At 38.9% G+C, this 18,125-nt stretch overlaps 1 protein-coding gene across 5 annotated transcripts in view; it reads right to left on the bottom strand.

Annotated features, from left to right (window-relative positions):
* Window positions 1-18,125, bottom strand: part of mapre3b (microtubule-associated protein, RP/EB family, member 3b) — a 280,639-nt gene that overhangs the window by 63,721 nt on the left and 198,793 nt on the right. For all 5 annotated transcript variants that reach the window (XM_051925018.1, XM_051925015.1, XM_051925016.1 and 2 more), the window contains one exon: window positions 466-593. In XM_051925018.1, the coding sequence (XP_051780978.1) occupies window positions 466-586 (121 nt within the window). In that variant the 5' untranslated portion in view covers window positions 587-593. The remainder of the gene's footprint in view (window positions 1-465; window positions 594-18,125) is intronic.

Genomic DNA, 18,125 nt, shown 5'->3' on the forward strand with positions numbered 1-18,125 from the left:
AAAGGTGTTTCACTATGATAATGTAGTTACTATTTTTTACTTTTTAAATTTTGTAGAATTGCCAATACATTAACATTAATGTTGGTTATTTCTTCATTCTTACTTTGAACTTCTTCAAATTGAAGGTTTAATTTGTCAGTATGTAGTTACTATTTCCACTATGTACATTTTCAAGAATAGCCACTACATAACCATTAATGTCAGTTATTACTGTGTATAGCACATATCATATCAGATATAATCATTACTATACTGCAAGTGTTACTGCAATTGTTTATACAGAGGTGGGTAAAAAACCTCTTAAAACAGAGTGAACTCAAAATTTGTTCCACAGCCCAAAAAAAAAATTTATGAAAAATACATAAGCATTGATTTTCTTAGTTAAGTATTAATGAGTATACAATTCACTTTGTCTTCTGCAGTTTGTTTAAACAGTAAAATATAATTTTTTTTCCAGTAACATACCTGAACAGAGTTGTTCGATCTTGGTGTAACTGAGCTGTAGAGAGTCATTAACCCATGCCAGCATGTCATGACGGCTCAGATTCTCAATGGTTACGGATGTGGAATAGACATTTACTGCCATGCCCCAGCTGTGGAATAAAAGATACAATAGTGACTGGGGGTAATCTAAAACCATTCAAAGACAGGGTAAGATCTAAGAAGTTACAACAGTGGCAGAAAACAAAATTTAACTTAAGACCACTTAACATGACAATCTTAATTCTTTCAAATGAATATGTTCATCAACAATCTAGGCCATCTCTATTAAGACAAAGTAATAGCTAAATAAAGCTGACCATTGTCTTTGTTTTGAAAACTATTGCTAATCAATATGACTAGAAGTCTGGGAAAATCGTTGAGTCAATGAACTATCAGCACTGGAACACACAGTATAAAAACAACATATGGAAGTGCAAAGACATTGCAAATGGTGGCAGAAAATTTAAAATAAATGTAAGCTTACTCTACATCAGTGAGACGATGGATGGAGTCAGGGCAGACGTGAGTGATGCAGCATTTTTATTCTTAATGAAATCTAGAATAAAACATGCAAGTTACGGAAAAAAATACCATATTTTTCGCTCCATAAGACACACTTTTTTTCCCCCAAAAGAAGGGTGGAAATGTCTGTGCGTCTTATGGAGCGAAAATTGCATCACACACCGTGATGTGTATTACCTGACAAAAGTCGACATCCAGGGGTAGAGGGCAACAATCAGCTGTTAATGGCGACAAAACTCACCGTTATGTTACAGGCATTCACTCTCTGCTTGGAGGAATGTTAGACTCATTGACTCAGCATCTAATCCTTGCGTGTGCGTGAGTTATGAAATGTAAACAAATGTAAACAAAGGCAAGATGGCATCAACATCTCATGAGGGAGCGAAGCGAGTGCAGAACTCAAAATAATCAGCAGACGATGTTTTGCGCATTATCGCTGAGTCGGACTCTGACTTTTTAGAATCTGATTTTGTTGAGAGTGATCAGGAGACTGAGCAAGAGAGTGAGGAACTGGCATCAGCTGATCGGGACACCAGCCGATGCCGCCCCAGCTGTGCACATCCGCGCAGTCGATGCACCTATGGCAAGGTTCGTGTGGCAGGAATACCCAGACATTGATCAGTGGGAGCCAAACTGGCTACCGGACTTTACAAGACAGCATGGCCTGCTGTTGGACTTGACAGATTACCAGCTGCTGGACTACTTCAGGCTGTTCTTTTCTGAAGCTGCCTTTCAGCTACTATCAAACGAGACAAACAGGTATGCAGATCAATTTTTTGAACTGCGGGCTGTGCCTGCACCGCATTCTCATTTTTCAAAGTGGAAACCCACAACAAAAGACAAGATGAAGGGCTTTGTGGCATTACAAATATAAATGGGACTAGACTGGCAATATAACTTCAGGGAGTATTGGTCCAAACGTGCTTTGTCCCCTGGTGGCTTTGGACAGGTTATGCCACGTGATGATAGGTACGTGCTCCTGCAAAGTGATTGTGAGCAACTGAGCTTCATAAATTCTGACACTAGCGATGAGGAGTTTTTGGGGTTTCCAGAAAACTAGAAGAGTGCTTGAACCTTAAAGTCTCTCCTCATTTGTTAATGACAGTAATAATGGTTCTTAATACCGCTGTTGACTTTACATGGTTGAAATATTATTCTGTTATATTTTATTAAATATATTAGTACACCATTTGGTTCAGAATATTGCTTTTCTTGTTTTCCTCCTCAAAACCTAAGTGCGTCTAATGGTCAGGTGTGTCTTACGGATCGAAAAATACAGAACTTTTGCAAATTAAATTATAATTAAAAAAGGAGAAAATTCTGAAAACAGTGAATAAAGAACACGAAAATGAAAAAAATGAAAATTAATTTTTACTATTATTCAGTAAAATGTTAAGAGTCATAATGTTAGCTTTGTTGAGAACATTGATTTGATGTGCAAGTACTTCTTGCTCCAGCTATCCAAATCTTGCCATCAGCAGGCAAATTCTGTGGTTTTATTAGTCATTTTCAGATATCAGTCAGTTTTTCCTTCTAGAACTGAGAACAAATACTGAAACCTTATCACTTGCCAATGACATATTTTGTACAATTTTAATTGGCCATAACTGACAGTCAGTCACAGATGTCCCACTAGCAAGCAGCAGCTTTTACCAAACTTCAGTGAAGTGGTATGTAAAACATTCCACCTGTTACTTTGGATGATACAGCTAAGTAGTTTTGGAAGTTAGAGCCATGAATGATTTGTCAAGCTCAAACAGACACCTGGACATCAAATTCAGTTAGCATTTAGACTCCAGAAAAAAGAAAGAAAAAAAATCCAGGGCTGTTATTGTTGTATACCAACCAGCATCTACTGAATCACCAGGACTTCTGAAAACAGATTTCTGGTAAGTGTTTACTCATGAGTTTTGCTATCTGTAAATAAATAAATAATTCAAAGTTTGGAAGGCTGATTTTGATGCCCTAAATTGAGCATTATTCTTACTATATTTTATAGTAATATCAACCTATCTTAAAAGTGTGCCATGTGCATCAGAGTGCAGTAGCCAGACACAAGTGTTTATTCACCATGCTTAGAAAAATTACTTTTTCTATTTTTGCAAATATATTGCTAACTTGCTGGTAGTATCATCACAGAAACGATACTGGATCTCCTTTTTACCAAAACATCTGCATAATGCCTCACTGTGACTGTGACAGCCAAGTGAGAACTTTTCTTTCTTCTAATTTTCTTGCTTCATAGTCATTCTGGTGTGTGTTCAAGCCAAAGTGTGTGTGCATACATTTAATTATTTCACTTGCTTTCTTTATCTACCAATTTATGTATTTATTTACTTAAAGAGCTTCTGTAAAAAGCCAGCCTTTGGGTCCAGGTGGGGCATCTACCATGCTGAAGACCCAAAGGAAGTGCTGATAACAAGTTAATTTAAACCTATCATTTACAGTGCATCCGGAAAGTATTCACAGCGCATCACTTTTTCCACATTTTGTTATGTTACAGCCTTATTCCAAAATGGATTAAATTCATTTTTTTTCCTCAGAATTCTACACACAACACCCCATAATGACAACGTGAAAAAAGTTTACTTGAGGTTTTTGGAAATTTATTAAAAATAAAAAAAAAACTGTGAAATCACATGTACATAAGTATTCACAGCCTTTCCCAATATATTGTCGATGCACCTTTGGCAGCAATTACAGCCTCAAGTCTTTTTGAATATGATGCCACAAGCTTGGCACACCTATCCTTGGCCAGTTTCGCCCATTCCTCTTTGCAGCACCTCTCAAGCTCCATCAGGTTGGATGGGAAGCGTCAGTGCACAGCCATTTTAAGATCTCTCCAGAGATGTTCAATCGGATTCAAGTCTGGGCTCTGGCTGGGCCACTCAAGGACATTCACAGAGTTGTCCTGAAGCCACTCCTTTGATATCTTGGTTGTGTGCTTAGGGTCGTTGTCCTGCTGAAAGATGAACCGTCGCCCCAGTCTGAGGTCAAGAGCGCTCTGGAGCAGGTTTTCATCCAGGATGTCTCTGTACATTGCTGCAGTCATCTTTCCTTTATCCTGACTAGTGTCCCTGTTCCTGCTGCTGAAAAAATCCCCACAGCATGATGCTGCCACCACCATGCTTCACTGTAGGGATGGTGCCAGGTTTCCTCCAAACGTGACGCCTGGCATTCACACCAAAGAGTTCAATCTTTGTCTCATCAGACCAGAGAATTTTCTTTCTCATGGTCTGAGAGTTCTTCAGGTGCCTTTTGGCACACTCCAGGCAGGCTGCCATGTGCCTTTTACTAAGGAGTTGCTTCCGTCTGGCCACTCTACCATACAGGCCTGATTGCTGGATTGCTGCAGAGATGGTTGTCCTTCTGGAAGGTTCTCCTCTCTCCACAGAGGACCTCTGGAGCTCTGACAGAGTGACCATCGGGTTCTTGGTCACCTCCCTAACTAAGGCCCTTCTCTCCTGATCGCTCAGTTTAGATGGTCAGCCAGCTCTAGGAAGAGTCCTGGTGGTTTCGAACTTCTTCCACTTATGGATGATGGAGGCCACTGTGCTCATTGGGACCTTCAAAGCAGCAGAAATATTTCTGTAACCTTCCCCAGATTTGTGCCTCGAGACAGTCCTGTCTCGGAGGTCTACAGACAATTCCTTTAACTTCATGCTTGCTTTGTGCTCTGACATGAACTGTCAACTGTGGGACCTTATATAGACAGGTGTGTGTCTTTCCAAATCATGTCCAACCAACTGAATTTACCACAGGTGGACTCCAATTATGCTGCAGAAACATCTCAAGGATGATCAGGGGAAACAGGATGCACCTGAGCTCAATTTCAAGCTTCATGGCAAAGGCTGTGAATACTTATGTACATGTGTTTTCTCAATTTTTAAATTTTTAATAAATTTGCAAAAATCTCAAGTAAACATTTTTCACATTGTCATTATGGGGTGTTGTGTGTAGAATTCTGAGGAAAAAAATGAATTTAATCCATTTTGGAATAAGGCTGTAACATAACAAAATGTGGAAAAAGTGATGCGCTGTGAATACTTTCCGGATGCACTGTACTCCTGGAACCAAAACCATCCAAACTGCTGATGTCATTACTATTATAAAAATGGAGTTTTTCCGGTAGTTGGTCTCGTCCGTTACGGGAGATGGACGTCTGAAGTGGAGCTCCTTTAACACTAGAATTACCAGAGCCTACGAAAAAACTCGTATATCTGGCCCACCTTAAATCGCTTCTTAAATCCATTCACACCTCTCCGCCAGCATCCTTTGTCCTCTAAATGTGCTGATAAAAGACAAGCTGCCAGCAGCCAGCTATTCCATCCCCCCACCGACTTAGAACGTGAGCGAAGTTTTCCCAGCTCACGCCTTGATTGATTATGTGGGAGTGAAGTGGAGTTTACAGTGGAAATAAGAGGTCATTATTCTAAAGTAATCTGTGTAAACACATTGTTAAAACAGAAACTTTTTCATATTTTACTAATAAATGTTACAAAATGTAGTAGGCATAAACTGAGATCGTTATAATTTCATGTGGGATGCTCCTTTTCAAATATTTTTTTAACAATTGAGACTGCAATTAACAGGAACAACTGTCCTTATAACTTATTTTTAAGATCCATAACACACAGACAGACAGAGCACTGCGTAATAGAGAGACAGACAGGCAGAGAAGTCACTAGATATATAAATAAACAGGGAAGCCACGTGTACTGAAAGAAAAAAAGAACAACATGTGCGTTGTCCCAGCTGCACTGAATAAGGGCAGGCGCTGTAACATCACCCCTCCCCCGATCTTACTTAGAGAGTCAGGGACAACGCACATGTTGTTCTTTTTTTCTTTCAGTACATGTGCCTTCCCTGTTTATTTATATATCTAGTGACTTCTCTGCCTGTCTGTCTCTCTATTACGCAGTGCTCTGTCTGTCTGTGTGTTATGGATCTTAAAAATAAGTTATAAGGACAGTTGTTCCTGTTAATTGCAGTCTCAATTGTTAAAAAAATATTTGAAAAGGAGCCTCCCACATGAAAATATAACGATCTCAGTAACTGACAGTGCATACCAATGTATAAATTTTATGTCTGTTTGAGGTTTAAAAGAAAAGAAAAAAAAAGCAACACTTCATCCCCAGCGGGGAATCGAACTCAGGTCTGTGAGGCAAGGAAAAGCTGCACTGCGCTAAGAGGCAAACCTTAACACGCTACGCCACAGAAGCTGTTGAATTGTTCTTGAAGCTTTTGTGAAAGTGTTTATTTGATCTTTGGAACTTGGGCTTTATATATTCTATAGTTTATGCCTACTACATTTTGTAACATTTATTAGTAAAATATGAAAAAGTTTCTGTTTTAACAATGTGTTTACACAGATTACTTTAGAATAATGACCTCTTATTTCCACTGTAAAACTCCACTTCACTCCCACATAATCAATCAAGGCGTGAGCTGGGAAAACTTCGCTCACGTTCTAAGTCAGTGGGGGGATGGAATAGCCGGCTGCTGGCAGCTTGTCTTTTATCAGCACATTTAGAGGACAAAGGATGCTGGCGGAGAGGTGTGAACGGATTTAAGAAGCGATTTAAGGTGGGCCGGATATACAAGTTTTTTCGTAGGCTCTGGTAATTCTAGTGTTAACAGCGGCTTTATTTTTCCTCTTATTTCTTATTATCCTGAGGTATCCTGTATTTACCCAACCCGAGGAGTTTCTATAACAATAAATAAACATGAGTAACAGGAAAGGAGGTCAGAAAGAAATGGAAAAGAAACATAAAGCTACATCCAAGTCTAGACAGGCATCAAGTCCAAGTGCAAGGTATGGTCTTTCAGAGACTGACCTGGAACAGGCGGGCGAAAGCACAGACTTCCCAGGACACCGGTTCACTGCGTCATCTCCAGTCGAGAGCGAAAATGGGAGCAAAGGCGCAAGTGATACAGGTCACAATAGCTCTCCGATTCCAGAAGATCACTTGAAACTGGAGATGGCCTTGTAGTATGCGCTTTCATCTACTCCTCGCGAGCCAGAAGCATCGGCTGTAATGGGGATTGCCACTTTACCCGCGGAGCACGACAGCCGAAATGATCTGTCCGAACTGAAGGTAATGATTGCCACGGCCATAAATGAGCTCAAGTAAGACATTCAGAAAAATATAAAGAAAGAAAGCGAGAAGACAAACGAGAAGCTGCGGCAGGATAATAAGAACCTGGAAAACGAATATAATCACTTTGATGCAGCCTTTAAAGGTATGCTGGGGAAAATTGAGGAACACATTTAGGAAAATGCGTTCAAACTGAGAGCACTTGCCGATCAGCTGGAAGATGTTAAGCAGACATTCACGACTTGAATTGAAACAGCTGAACATTTAGCATCTACCGCTGATGAAAAAGCTACAGCTGCGAATTCCGAATACAAAAAACTTACAGACAGATTTGCAGCTCTGGAAGATGGATGCAGAAGGAATAATATTAGAATTGAAGGTCTACCTGAGAATCATGAAAGTCCCAAACCCAGTGAAACTCGTAGCTGAACTATACTCAAAAATAATTGAAGAGGACTTTAAATCAGATACCAAGATAGCAGCAGCTTATCGCATACGTGGATCAAATACCTCTAAACCTAGGACTCTAATTGTTCGCTTTGAGAGATTACAATTTAAGATTAAGGTAATGTCACTTCTCAGACAGAAACAAGAGATTATCTATACATATTAATAAAAGGCAAAGCCCTCACTGACTGACTGACTGACTGACTCATCACTAATTCTCGAACTTCCCGTGTAGGTGGAAGGCTGAAATTTGGCAGGCTCATTCCTTACAGCTTACTTACAATAGTTAGGCAGGTTTCATTTCGAAATTCTACGCGTAATGGTCATAACTGGAACATGTTTTTTGTCCATATACTCTAATGGAGGAGGCGGAGTCACGTATCGCGTCATCACGCCTCCTACGTAATCACGTGACCTAAAAACAAGGAAGACATTTACAGCACGAGTCAAACGCGGGAACGAAGGTAAATGACGTTAATTTTTGAGTGTCTTTTAATACTGTGTAAGCATACATATTAACACATGTGCAATTAAACGTGTGCATTTACGGGGTGATTTCTCAGGCTTAATAGCTCGCCTTTTATCAAACGTGGGAACGAAGGTAAATGACGTTAATTTTTGAGTGTCTTTTAATACTGTGTAAGCATACATATTAACACATGTGCAATTAAACGTGTGCATTTACGGGGTGATTTCTCAGGCTTAAAAGCTCGCCTTTTATCAAACGCGGGAACAAAGGTAAATGACATTGTTCACTGTCTTTTAATACTGTGTACGCATACATATTAACACATGTGCAATTAAACGTGTGCATTTACGGGGTGATTTCTCAGGCTTAAAAGCTCGCCTTTTACTAAAAAGGTAAATGCAAAACTATTTTCAATCATTCTATGATCTGCTTCTCACAACTGAAGGCACCGTGGCTGATGTTACGTCACTTGATGGCCAACCATAAGCGTTACCTGGTAGGTAACCAGCCACTCACTTCACTCCCTTACGGGAATCGAACCTCTGAGGTTTTCTTTTGTTCTTAATTAAAATTTAAAAGCAATACTTCACCGCTGCTAAGCCCCTCTAGCGCTGACGTCCGAGGTTCGATTACCGTAAGCAAGTGCAGTGAGTGTGTACGCCTGATGAGCCAAGAATAAGGGGGAAAGACGTGTCGCGTACTCTTTGCATTATTTGACAGTAAACTATTTTCAACCATTCTATGATCTGCTTCTCACAACTGAAGGCACCGTGGCTGATGTTACCTCAGTTGCTGGCCAACCATAAGCGTTACCTGGTAGGTAACCAGCCACTCACTTCACTCCCTTACGGGAATCGAACCTCGGACGTCAGAGCTACAGGCAAAGCCCCTAAAATTGCGCCACGGCGTGTGGTTCGTTTATTTGACAACATGTAGATCGGGGTAATTACATTCCGCGCCACGGCGTGTGGTTCGTTTATTTGACAACATGTAGATCGGGGTAATTACATTCACGGCATTCGTAGTCTGATTCACAATCTGATTGTATGGGTGGTTACTTACCAGGTAACGCTTATAGTTGGCCACCAAGTCAGGTCGAAGTGATCACTCGAGTGAAGGCAGCTTCACAAAAAAACAGATCCTTAACAAACTGTTATTAGTATATTTTCCCTCAATTTAAAAAGGCTTTCTTTTCTTCTTAATAAAAATTTAAAAGCGGTACTTCGCCGGTGCGAAGCGCGTGGATTTGACCGACTGACACATAGAGACATATTCATTAGTGCAGGTACTTCGGAAAGAAAGCACCGTGTAAACCTAAAGTTTAAATTAAGTTCATAGACCTACAAAAGGTTGCCATTCATTTGAGGCAAGATTAGTTTTCTTCTGTACAACTATACGTTGCATTCTCAAGAGTGTGCTTGCACGGCTTCGGATATAGATATATATATATATATAGATATATAGATATATATATATATATATATATATATGTATGTATATCTATATATAAATATGTAAGCTTATAAGTACTGCCTTACTTCTCTTTAAGAAAGGAAGATGTAATGATACTTGATTTAAACGATTCCACGTCTTCCTGGGTTTGCTTAGCTTATTGTCAATATCTTTACACCTTTTTTTAAGACTTATTGACTGAAACGGGCTTTCACGAAAAAAGTTAGGGCTTTGCTACAGGATACACCCTCCACAAGTTAAGCAAGTAAAAATAAAATATATATTTCTGTTTTATTTAAACCTTTTAAGTTCGTATGCATAGCCCCATTTGGCTGTTTAATTTTTTTTTTCTTTCTTCAGTAATATTTAATCTCCTTAAAGAAAAAGAACATATCCATTTTACTTTTTTTGTATCTCTTTAGTAATATTTTAGTGTAAAAGGATAACCAGTATTTAAACCTTTTATGATACTTTATAAATTTATTTTACACAATGTTAAAAAATTAATAAGAAAGCTACATATTTTGGCAGCTGCTGCTTTCATTTTCAATGAAATGAAAAAAGCTGTCCAAGAGAAAACGTCAATGAAGAAGAAACAGTTTGCACTATCTAAAAATGAGAAACCCTCATTTATAAAAGTTTGCTGCAGATGACTTAACTGAAAATAAATGAATAGTTCCTATGTGTATAATACATATTTATCTATTTTACTTATGCCTTTATTCCAGCAACTTGCAACATCTGAGGTACAATTTGTTACATTACTTTTGTTTTTTGCAGCACAGGCAGGTGAAGTGACTTCCTCAGGGTCACACAGTGGTGTCAGTACCAGGATTTGAACTGACAAGCTCGGGGTTTACTGAAATATTACTTTAGAAAGAAAAAAAAACGAAAACGGGCAAATAGGGCTATGCATACAAATGTCCGTCCATCCATTATCCAACCCGCTATATCCTAAATACAGGAGCCAATAAGTAGATATGTATATATACAGTATATATATATATATATATATATATATATATATATATATATATATATATGTGAATGTATGTATGTATGTCTATATTTATATCTATATCTATATATATATATATATATATATATATATATATATGTAGATATGTAAATTTGTATATGTATATTGTGGAGGATTGCCGGCTTTCCAGTCCGGCCCTCACCCCCAAGCCGCTAGGAGGAGCCCTCCAGACAGCATATTGGTGCCCTGAGTTCCAGCAGGGCCTCATGGACTTTGTAGTTTCTATACACAGCCCTGCTGGATACCTTCGGGGCCGCCAGGAGTCGCTGTGAAGGGGCTAGTGGACTCTTGCATGCCCTATAACCCGGGAGTGCGTGTCAGTCACGTGACTGGAGGAAGCGACGTGCTCCCGGGATGAAGAAGAGGACTGTTTGCCCTGACCCGGAAGGAAATGGACTTGTGGGTTGTGCTTGGAACCACTTCCGGGTCAGGAGCTATAAAAGGACTAAGGAAAGCCCAGACATTTGAGCTGAGCTGGGAGGTAGGAGGGCGAAGTGTCTGGGAGAGGAGGTATTGGTTTATAGAGAGAGAATTATTGTAGTATATGAGTGGGGTGTGTGGAGTGCTTTGTGCACTGTATAATAATAAAAATAATAGTTATTGTACTTTCACCTGGTCTCAAGAGTGGTACCTGAGGGTTCAAGAGGTGGACAAACGCTACATCTGCTACAATATATATATGTATATGTATATGTGGATGTGTATATGTATATATATGTATATGTAGATGTGTATATGTAGATATGTATATATATGTATATATGTTTATGTATATATATAGTTACATAACCTCTTTAACACACTACTTCTCCGCTGCGAAGCGCGGGTATTTTGCTATATGTAGATATCTGTATATGTAGATATGTATATATATATATATATATATATATATATATATATATATATGTTTACATAACCTCTTCAACACACTACTTCTCTGCTGCGAAGCGCGGGTATTTTGCTAGTAATATAATAACCACATTCGTATTTTCCCTGATTTCTCACCCTCAACAGCTGCTAAATGTGCCGCTTTTTACAAAATTAAACAGCGGTTACGGAAAGCCGATATCAGATACAGCCTCTTGTATCCTGCCAAACTGAAAGTGGATATTCAAGACAAATATTACATCTTCTCCAACACGGAGGAAGCAGAAAAGGAGTTAAGAAAGCTGATGCCAACACTGTTTTGAAATACGACAGTGAGTCGCATCCTGTCATGGCATGGCAAGAAGATATTACCTGCTGTCTGATCTGCTTGCAACGATACGGGTACCATAATTATACATCCTTTTTTCATCTCGGCCACTTTCTGTTTATTTTGTTTATGTTTTAATTACAATCATACGCGTATGTGTGGAAGAAATAAAATTTTTTTTTTCATTTTACTATTCTAAAGGAGACTGTTTAACATCATACCCTTGTGCATAGGGAACTCCATATTTCACTGAGCACTGAGTTATAGTTGAATGTAATTGCGCATATGGAGCTCGAGTGAATTCTCTGCTTTGCTACCTTCCACTCCTTTTCTAATATATTGATTAAGAGATCTTCTTCCCAATGTCCTCTTGGGTCTTTGAAAGGTAGGGACTCTAATAAGATTTTATATAATGCGGAAATGGTGTTTAATTCCTCGAAATTGAGCAGTATTTTTTCCAGCATGGTGGAGGGTACGAGGTGAGGAAAATCAGGCATTTTCTGTTTAACAAAATTTCTAATTTGAAGATAGTGAAAGAAATGTGTAGCTGGGAGGTTGAATTTGGAACGTAATTGTTCAAAAGATGCAAATATGTTGTCTATATAAAGATCTCTGAGCATTTTAATCCCAAAACTTTTCCAGGTATTAAAAACTGGATATGTTTGCGAGGGTTGAAAGAGGTGGTTCTCTTGCAGAGGTGCCGCGGATAAAAGATTTTCCATCTTAAAATGCTTTCTAAGTTGGTTCCATATTCTGAGTGAGTAAAGCAGAATTGGGTTATTAGTATATTTGCGATAACTTGCATTTATTGGAGCGCAGAGCAGGGAGTATAAAGAAGTACTACAAGATTTTACTTCTATTGCGAGCCAAGCCTGTGTATGTTCATTTTTTTGTGTCCAGGTTTTTATGGCTTGTATGTTTGCTGCCCAGTAATAAAACTGAAAATTAGGTAAAGCCATGCCACCTTCTGCCTGAGGTCTTTGTAGGGTCGCTCTTCGGATACGTGGGTGTTTTGAGTTCCAAATGAATGAGGTTATTGTTGAATATAATTGCTTAAAAAACGATTTATTAATATATATTGGAATGTTTTGAAATAAAAAAAGAAGTTTAGGGAGGATATTCATCTTAACAACGTTAATTCTTCCGGCTAGAGTGTGATGAAGGGTTGACCATCTATGCAAGTCTTGCTTAATTTTTTCCATACAGACGGCAAAATTTTGTTGATAAAGAGCTTTATGTTTACTTGTGATATTTACCCCTAGGTATTTAAACTGATCTGCTATGGTTAAAGGTAGGGTGTCCAATCTAATATTATATGCTTGTGAATTCACTGGAAAGAGTATACTTCTAATTCTAAGACCAGATATCTTTTGAAATTCTGTTAGTGCTGTTAAAACTGCAGGCACAGTGTTTTCTGGGTCTGATATATATAAAACCATATCATCTGCATATAGAGAAATTTTCTGTTCCAGTCCTTCTCTGATAATCCCCTTTATCTGATAAGAATTGCAAACAGCAGTGGTGACAAGGGACATCCTTGTCTGGTACCACGTTCTAGCTTAAAGTAGTCTGAACAAATGTTGTTAATACAAACTGAAGCTTCTGGATTGGTATACAGTAGTTTGATCCATGCACAAATATTCAGGCCAAACCCAAATTTCTCCAATGCAGTGAAAAGGTAGTTCCATTCAATCATATCAAATGCTTTTTCTGCGTCTAATGATAGTAATATCTCTGGGGTGTTTGATTTTGCTGGTGAATATATAACATTAAACAGGCGTCGAAGATTGGAAGATAAGTGTCGGCCTTTAATAAATCCAGTTTGATCCTATGATATTACAGAGGGCAGCACTTTCTCCTTCCTTCTAGCTAGAATTTTTGAGAGTATCTTAACATCATTATTCAGAAGTGAAACTGGTCTGTATAATGCACATTGTAATAAGTCCTTATTTTATTTAGGAAAGACAGTGATTAATGCTTGACGAAATGTTTGAGGTAGTATTTGGTTGTCTCTAGCTTCTGTAAATGTTGCCAATAAGAGGGGAGCTGGCTCAGTGGAGAATTTCTTATAAAATTCTACGGGGTAACCATCAGAGGCCTGCTGATTTCCCGCTTTGAAGTGACTTTATAGCATCTAGTAATTCTGTTAGCGTCAGAGGTTTATCCAGTTCTTCAGCACTTAAAGCATTTATTTGTGGTGTCTGTAATGTATCCAGAAATGCATTAGATTGTGTGTTGTCTTCTTTGAACTCAGTAGAATTTATTTATAATAATCTCTAAATGTGTGCATTATATTTTTATGGTCAATGGTTTCTTCTCCATTCGTGTTGGTGATTACTGGTATTGCATTGCAAACTTCTTGTTTGTGAATTTGTTGAGCTAAAAGCTTATTAGCTTTTTCTCCGTGTTCATATTAAGTTGTTCAGTTTCTTTAGTTGTTAAGCTGTTAAGTTCTGTATGCAGGGCCTGCCTTTTCCTGTGAAGAGCTTCACTTGGACGCCTGACTTGTTCTTCATCCATTCTAGTAATTTCGCTTCTTAGCTCTGACACTTTCTTGGTTTCTAATTTATTTCTGTGGGAAAGATATGAAATAATCTGTCCTCTTAAGAAGGCCTTTAGAGTTTCCCAGAGTGTTCCTGCAGAAACCTTTGTGGGCATGTTTGTCTCTAGGAAGAAGCTCATTTGTTTGGATATAAATTCTGTGCAGTTCTCGTCTGCCAATAGAAGAGGGTTAAGATGCCATCTGCGAGGTGAGTGTGAGGGGCTTAATGATTTTAGCTCCAAGACTAGAGGGGCATGGTCGGAGATAACAATTGTGTCATATTTGCACGATTTAATCGTAGGCAAGAAATTATTATCTATAAAAAAAATAATCAATTCTTGAGTAGCTATAATGCACTGGTGAGTAAGAACGAATATGTTCTTGAGTTTGGGTTAAGAAACCTCCAGCGGTCTGATAAGTTGTGGTCATTTAAAAACTGTGTAATTGTCTTTGCAGTGTTAGATGTTGTCCCCCCTGTCACAGGAGTCCTATCTAAGAGTGGATTTAAAACACAATTAAAGTCCCCAGCCATTATAATTTTATGAGTGTTCACATTGGGAATGGGTGCACAAACATTTATCAAAATCATTTTACTGTTAAATAAGTTGCCCATGACCATCACATTTCTCCTTCAGGGTCCGATACTACATCTGATGCTACAAATGGAACTGTTCTGTGAATGAGAATTCGCACCCCTCTGGTTTTCTTTATAAAGCTAGAATGGAACATTTGGCCAGTTAAGTCTTTTTGTAGTCTGAACTGATCCTTGCTTAGTAAGTGGGTCTCCTGTAAAAATACTATTTTAGCGTTTAAGCCTGTTAGGTGAGAGCATACTTTCTTTCTCTTTAATTCGTGATTCAGGCCTTTAACATTCCAGCTAACAAAGTTAACTGTCCCATCATGGAGACATTGATTCTGAGTTTTTAATGTCATTTTATATTCTTAACTGATAGTGAGGCAGTTTTAATCTTAATTTCAAAATTCCCCATGAGTTATTGCATTTTAGCCTATTGTTGCATTGATATTTATAGTTATAAGGATTAGAAGAATAGATTAGATATAGCCTGCTCTCCTTCTCTCCCCCCTTTATCCCCCCACCCCCACCATTTTGCCTCCCCACATGAGGCTTGATCCCACTTCGCGATGTCCCGGTCCTCTGACATACAAAGAGACAGAGCACGTCCAAAACAAAACAAACCCCACCCTGCAGCAGTGTTAGAGAATTAAAACAAAGAGATATCTATTGCAGCTGAATTCTAAATACTATCTGCCGAAAATATAATCATTAACAGTCTTTAAGCTTAAAATAATCTTCAGCAATTTTAAGATATTAAGATAATAAAAGAATGAACCCTGGGAATGATTTTAAAAAGTAGTCTAGGATAAACGTAAATCCTAATGTAATAGTATAATGTAATAGTATAAATGTAATAGTAATGCAATAGTAGAAACAGCAATAAACAAAGAGTATGATGTTAAACAGTCTACTTTAAGGTAGTAAAAAAGAAAAAAAAACCCAAACCCTACTTTAATTACTTCCACACTTACGTCTATAACTGTAATTAAGACATAAACATATAATGTCCAAGTAAAGAAAAGGATGTATAATTATAATACCAGTCTCTTTAAAAGTGGATCCGACAGCAGATGACAGGTCCTTCCCATGTCTTGACAGAATACGGCTCCTTATTAACTTTCAAAAGAGTGTCGGAAACAGCTTCTTTAGCTCCTTTTCAGCTTCCTCCTTGCTTGAAAATAGATAATATTGGTCTTGAACTTCCGCTTTCAGTTTGGCGGGATACAAGAGGCTGTATTTGATATCGGCTTTCTGTAGCAACTTTTTAATGTTAAAGTAGGCTGCGCGTTTTGCAGCTGTTAATGGTGAGAAGTCGGGGAAAATACGAATAAGATTATTTTCAAATATAATCTCTTGCTTGTGTCTGAGAAGTGCCATCACATCAAGCTTACATCGTAATCGCTCGAAGCGGACAACAAAAGACCTAGGTTTAAAGGTGCTTGATCTGTATATGCGATAAGCTGCTGCCACCTCAGTGTCGAGTTTAAAATCATCTCCAATTATTTTAGAGAGTAATTCTACTGCACATTTCACTGGGCTTGAGCTTTCTCGTTTCTCAGGTATACCCTCAATTCTTATATTATTTCTTCTGCACCCATCTTCCAGGGCCGCAAGTCTGCCTCCGAGTTTTTTGCATTCGGAATTCGCAGCTGTAGCTTTTTCATCGGCGTTAGACGCCAATTGTTCCGCTGTTTCAACTTGAGCCGTGAATGCCTGCTTAATGTCATCCAGCTGATCTGTAACGTCATTAATCTGGTCGGCAAGCATTTTCAGTTTGGATCTATTTTCTTCGATGTGTTCCTCTAATTTCTCCAACATGCCTTTAAAGTTCACGTCAAAACGTTTAAATAGACACATTTCCCGGTCTTTGTTATCCTTTTTAAGCTTGTTCTTAAGCTCAATATTAGCCTTCTTAAACTCATTCTTGTAATCCTTCTTAAGCTCATTTATGGCCGTAGCCATGGCGGTGGCGAGACCACTTCCCAAATATAGTTAATTAAACCATAGAATGCACAGAATAATAGTAAACTAAATGTAAAAACATTGAATAACACTGAGAAAACCTTGAACAACAGAGAAAACTAACACTGCAAGAGTTTGCGCTATAACACTACGAACCGCTTGCTAAAAACACTTATTTAATGAGTTTTAAGCACATGGAAAAAAATGAACATTTGAAAAATCCGTAATTTAATAAACCACCAAGAAAAGTAACATTGCAACAATGCATGCTACGAACCGATCGCTGTAAACAGAAGTGAAAACAAAAACAAGCCCAGTGCATTCTTTAACTGCCTTCTCTGCCTTATGCGTCCAGCCCCCTCTCTCTCTCTAGCCTGTGTGTGTGTCTCTCTCTCTCGCGAGCCTGTGTGTGTGCGCCTGTGTGTGTGTCTCTCGCTCGCGCGTGTGTGTGTGTGTGTGTGTGCGCCTGTGTGTGTGTCTCGCTCACGTGCATGTGTGCGCCTGTGTGTGTGTCTCTCGCTCGCGTGCGTGCTTGTGTGTGTGTGTGTGTGTCTGTGTGTCTCTTGCGTGCACCTGTGTGTGTGTGTCTTTCGCGTGCACCTGTGTGTGTGTGTCTTTCCCGTGCACCTGTGTGTGTGTGTCTTTCGCATGCACCTGTGTGTGTGTGTGTGTGTGTCTTTCGCATGCACCTGTGTGTGTGTGTGTGTCTTTCGCGTGCACCTGTGTGTGTGTGTGTCTCTTTTGTGTGTGCGTCTCTTTTGTGTGTGCATGCGTGTGTGTGTGTGTATGTGTCACGCGTGCTCTCTCTCGCTGCACAGGGAGACTGAACACGTGCGGAAATCATCGTGCGCACAAACCGAAAGGGAAACTGGCTTGTTCGTATACCGAGTGTGTGGTCATGGACAGATGCAAAAGTCTGGCGAACTTTCTGGTCGTAAACCGATTTGTACGTGTTCAGAGATGTTCGTGAACCGAGGTTCCACTGTATATTTTATGCATATAGTATTTAGACTTTATCTGCAATAGATATCTCTACTTTTTAATCCTCAAATGCTGCTGCTGGGGAGCTTGTTCTGTTTTGGACGTGCTCTGTCTCTAGGTATGTCAGAGGACTGGGACTTTTTGAAGTGGGGTCCAGCGTCACTTGGGGGTTGGCAAAATGGAGGGGTGGGGGGATAAGGGGTGGGAGAGAAAGAGAGCAAGCTATATCTAATCTATCCTTTTACTCCTTATAATTATAATTACCAATGTAAAAATAGGCTCCATGGCAATAACTTGTCGGAAAATTGGAAATTAAGGTTAAAGCTGTCTCACTTCCAGTTAAGACTACAAAATGACA

This window comes from Erpetoichthys calabaricus, chromosome 3 (assembly GCF_900747795.2).
Source record: "Erpetoichthys calabaricus chromosome 3, fErpCal1.3, whole genome shotgun sequence".
NCBI classification, from domain to species: domain Eukaryota; kingdom Metazoa; phylum Chordata; class Cladistia; order Polypteriformes; family Polypteridae; genus Erpetoichthys; species Erpetoichthys calabaricus.